The 5012-nt window shown below is 36.7% G+C and overlaps 1 protein-coding gene across 1 annotated transcript; it reads left to right on the forward strand.

Annotated features, from left to right (window-relative positions):
* Nucleotides 1-294: 294 nt before the first annotated feature.
* Nucleotides 295-4731, forward strand: LOC144438781 (BTB/POZ domain-containing protein KCTD8-like). Its single transcript, XM_078127949.1, has one exon. It carries the CDS (start codon nucleotides 366-368, stop codon nucleotides 1146-1148), a length of 783 nt encoding a protein of 260 aa, XP_077984075.1. The 5' UTR covers nucleotides 295-365; the 3' UTR covers nucleotides 1149-4731.
* Nucleotides 4732-5012: the final 281 nt, after the last annotated feature.

Raw genomic sequence — 5012 nt, forward strand, 5'->3', positions numbered from 1 at the left:
AACAGCTGAGTGACGACACAAACGTCGCATTTAAAATCCAACGGCATAATTTAACAATATTCCCAAAATACGCCTCTCGTAACAGTTTTCATAGGTTTTCGTGAAAAGTGTTTTTATTGAAGCCCTTTTAATCGTATAATTTTCGATGAACGCCATATTCAACGCGTTTTTATAGTAGCACACCTGCAAATATAGCGTATATTTGTTGAAAGCTCGAAATTGTAATATTTGATTACCCACACTGCTTTGCGATACGAGGCTGTCATTTTCTGGCTTTGTCTGAGTGAGGAGGACGTTACAAACATACGTCGCTGCGATTCCCATGGTGTATATGTGAGCTCATCATCAACACACAGTATCACATTATGACGACCAACAACGACACTTTTCCGTCAATTTTAGAACTCAATGTCGGTGGACAATTGTATACAACCGCACATTCGACGTTGATCAAAGAAACAGACTCGCTTCTCGGCCAAATGTTTACGGGTCGCACGAAAACTGGTGTGCAACGCGATTCAAGAGGTCGTTATTTTATTGATCGTGATGGCATATTATTCCGCTACATACTTGACTACCTTCGCAACAGCAAATTGGTTCTACCAGAGAATTTTGCAGAGAAGGAACGCCTGCGACAAGAGGCTGAATATTATAAGCTGACTGGTTTAGTGAAAGCTATTGCAAGAGACGGAGGAGCAGTGACGCAGACAGGTCGGCCGACTCTTGCACCAATACACAGTGGAAGTGGCCAGAACCATGTTTCATCAAATGCCATCGGTAAGACGCCGGCTTTTCTTACTTTAGGCTATCGTGGTACTTTTGCTTTTGGACGTGATGGTTTAGCTGACGTAAAATTTCGTAAAATTACACGTATATTGGTGTGTGGTAAGGGTTATATTTGTAAGGAGGTTTTCGGCGACTCTCTGAACGATAGTCGTGATCCTGACCGAATACACACCCAAGATCGCTACACCGCTAGGTACTTTCTGAAGCACACGTACCTGGAGCAAGCTTTCGACATGTTGGCAGAATCGGGATTTCGTTTTATCAGCTGTTGTGCATCAGGAACCAGTACCATCATTGGTGCCCCTGAATGTGAAGAAAGCAAATGGAATCATTACAATGAGTTCATTTTCCAGCGCCAATGAAGTCCGTGTTGTGAATGATTGCAAGCATCTTAACGGGAAGCTAATGTACTAGAAAAACCCTCGCCATCGGCTCGTACACACATTATAGAGAAATGCTTCGTTTAAAATACTTTGTGTACATAGTCAACATATGTATTCGACTGTTATATATATATACATTAATTGGAATATCAAACCGTATTTTTTTTTCACTGTACAAATAACTCACCGCATTAAGTATATTTATGGATGGGAGCTGTAGTCTGTGCTTCAATTGTAGACGCTGGCTTTTGTACGAAGATGTAGATTAGTAGTGTAGTGAGACTCGACATTGATTGGCATATGGAGGCTTCAACACATAGCAAATTTCTCCATTTTCCTATACATATACTCCAGTGTGCTACTATCAAAGACGGTGACAAAGCTGATCGCTGTTCTTGGAACTTTTCTGTCGCACCAGCGTTCGTCTTTGACTGGACATTCGGTAAATATTTGTTATGGTAAAGGGTTTTTTAATAATGTGTATTACTCTTTGAAATTTGTATATACTACGTATATATATATTGGTATGACCTATCTAGAAAGCCGATACGAACACTTATTCATTCAGTAGTGGTTTCATAGTGTGTTTTTTTTGTCACGCCCCGCTAAAAAGACTGAAAAGCTTCCACTGTTAGTATACAGAGAGCATTTTGTGCAAATAACCCCTAGTATCACTGTTTGCCAGTATGAAAAGGTTGGTGACAATAGAACGTGTTGGAAAAATCCATGACAACTATATTTCCTTTGGTGTAAAGTAAATATCATTTTTGGAATAATACGTGAACAAATGACAAAATGTATAACACTGTATAATTATTCTATTTATGTTCACGAGGTGAAAACACATTCACTCCGCCTCTTAACAGATACAGTTTTCGCATGTTTTCACGAGTAGTAGTGTTTGACGGCAATCGCCCACAGCACAGTCGTTCATCTTCAACATTGGATTATAAATATATAAAAACAAAGCAAATACGTTGTATGTTTTCACGTCATCAGTTAGATATTCACGGTCATTTTTCTTGTCTAATTTTCACTTTAGCTTTGCATTAAATTTACGCTTGCTGTTTTACAGAAACTTTCTTTGTTAGGTTGAGAAAACTCTCAATGTTTCATCTATTTGGAATATATAACGATGTTATAAATATATGTTGATTGAAACAGACAGTCGTTACAAAATGTGTTCAAACTTACCAATGTATACATTCGATTCAGAATGCTTCATAATTGCCACTGTAATAATGTTACCACACGAACTCATGTTATAGCTAGTAGTTTAGCATTGAAGTGATCGCATAGAAACGTCCATTAACTTTATGCACAGTGAAATGTAAGTACGAAATCTGGATGACGTGTACGCTTGGGTTCGCATACAAGTAGGTAGCAATGCAAACTGTCGGATATTTCATGTTGAGATGTGTGACAGTACAAGTGTCATTTTCTTTGCCGAGTATAGACGTGACCACCGAACACCCCGATTCCCTGCCACGCACCTAACTCTTTTCCCTCCATCACGTAGGTATCATACTATTTACAATGTAACGCTATGGTTATACCGATTTGTTTTCCTTTTATTTCACCCAACTGTGTAAGTCGTTATCAATCTACTTCAAATGTTCAAACCTCCCTTCCATTGTATTCCCAGCCCCTCGTCCATACGCCTATCTTTTATTTCACCCAACTGTGTAAGTCGTTATCTATCTACTTCAAATGTTCAAACCTCCCTTCCATTGTATTCCCAGCCCCTCGTCCATACGCCTATCTTCTGTAAACAATTGCCAATCGTTGAACTGAAGATAGTTGGGAAAACCAGTCTTACTCTGGAAGGAAAATCACACAAGTCAACGTGATTACTGTGCATATCCCTCAATTTGAATTATAACAGCCAAGGAAAACCTATGTAGTGACGTTAAAGATACACACACCTTTTGCAGTGCTAGTAATTGTTCACACTATTCTCAATGTAACACACACGATGCAATTGTTCACACTATTCTCAATGTAACAAACGTGATGAATTCCCGTTATTAGAATGAATCGCAGCCACAAAATACGATATTAGTACTAACACACCAGCAATGACATGGTTCTAAACTTTGGATCATTTTCTAATTTAAGAGATATAAGATAAAAAGATAAAAACCATACTTTTAATCAGTCGATGTGATAACCAGTCCATCTGCTATAACTTGACAGAGCTGACGTATGCTGATGATGACGCGATGTACATGAAGGCGATACATATTATTATAGACCTGTACTATACAGTAGATTGTTAACCAACCAGTCTTATCGGAGTTACACCCCCATCTCTACATCACTATCATCAGTTCGAATGTAAAACTAAACCATCATCAACCATTTGTTGTTTTTATCGCCTGCTATCGGATCACCAAACTAGACAACCAAACTAGACAGTTAATCCTTATTTGGATATTTGTACTGTTTTGATTGGTCTCTCTTGATTTAATATATGTAATGAATAACCAAGCATATGACTATGTTGCTGGGAGGAGAATTTAAAAGGCTCAAATTAACATGTATAACATGATATCCATGTACATTGTAGTTAAAATGTTCACCTAAAACCATGTTTAGTCTTTGAATTGTCAACTTTAAACGTCTATAGATGCTGAAAGTTAAAGATAATAATACACACGGTGTGTCTACAACATTTAGGCCAATGCTGAGCTCTTTATTTGAGTTGAATATATTATAAGGGTTATTTTGTTTATATACTTTCCCGGGGGATATTTCTTTACAAAGAAAAGTGAGTCTTTGTCATCTAATTCATTTTTGGGGGTTAAGGTTTGCAGCAAGAGATCAAACATGACTCTATACATTATACTACAAAATGTTATTCTAGCTCAAATATTGGAAATCATAGCTATGTCGAATTAATTATGAATTCAAAATTTCGCCTGTATCAAATTAGCCTGATAGATTCATTGTAGTTATTTAGTCTATTATAACCATTTGGCTTTGAATACGACTCAATCTAGCAGCTAGGTTTGTGAACTAGTGTGAATTAACGGTTTAATCTTACACGTCTTGACTTAACTGCTTAAACACAACAATGTTGTAAATAATATATCAACTCACCTTTCATTTCTAAAGCTTTCGTATCCTGTTCATCTTCTAGAAAGCTCAACATACCAAATATAGAACGCTATTAATCTATTTTGTCACTTTATTTGGATATACGATGTATTTCAAATATATCTATATCTATACTTATATTGGTTTCCGATGTAAATGACAGTCTTGTAGTCAGTAGGCTTTTATCAATATCCTGTTTCGTTATGATTGAGATGAAAGAAAGGACCGTATGAAAGGCGAGATTCAAGTTAAGTAATGCCCCTTTCTTTGGTTTATGATTACTATTGAAATAAATAAAGTCAATCTTAAGGTATTCTACGTAAATTTAGATTTCAATTTTCTGTGTCTGTTCATACTTACGTTTCTCATATTGCAATGTAACTATGAGTTTATGTTCTAAACATCTATAAATTAAATAATGGATTTCAAGTTACTTGTGTTTCCTTCTTAATCAAGTATGCTGTCAGCGCATCTTGTTGAAAAAATCCACGGATTTATGTTACAAGAAGGCAAGATATTTATGTTTGCTACTCGTTAATTTGAATAAAGACATCCTTCATCCTGAAAGCACTTTCTAATTCATCTTTATTTGTAGCACTGGCGCATGCGCACTGCTTGACTTGGACAAACATAATAAATTGGAATTGGGTGTTCACATTTGTATCTGTGTGCGGAGATCGCAAAACAGTCGCTGTTTCTTTAAATAACGTATGTTAATATGTTCAGCACTTTAGCATGAAGTGT

The sequence above is a fragment of the Glandiceps talaboti genome, chromosome 8, assembly GCF_964340395.1.
Source record: "Glandiceps talaboti chromosome 8, keGlaTala1.1, whole genome shotgun sequence".
Taxonomy (NCBI): domain Eukaryota; kingdom Metazoa; phylum Hemichordata; class Enteropneusta; family Spengelidae; genus Glandiceps; species Glandiceps talaboti.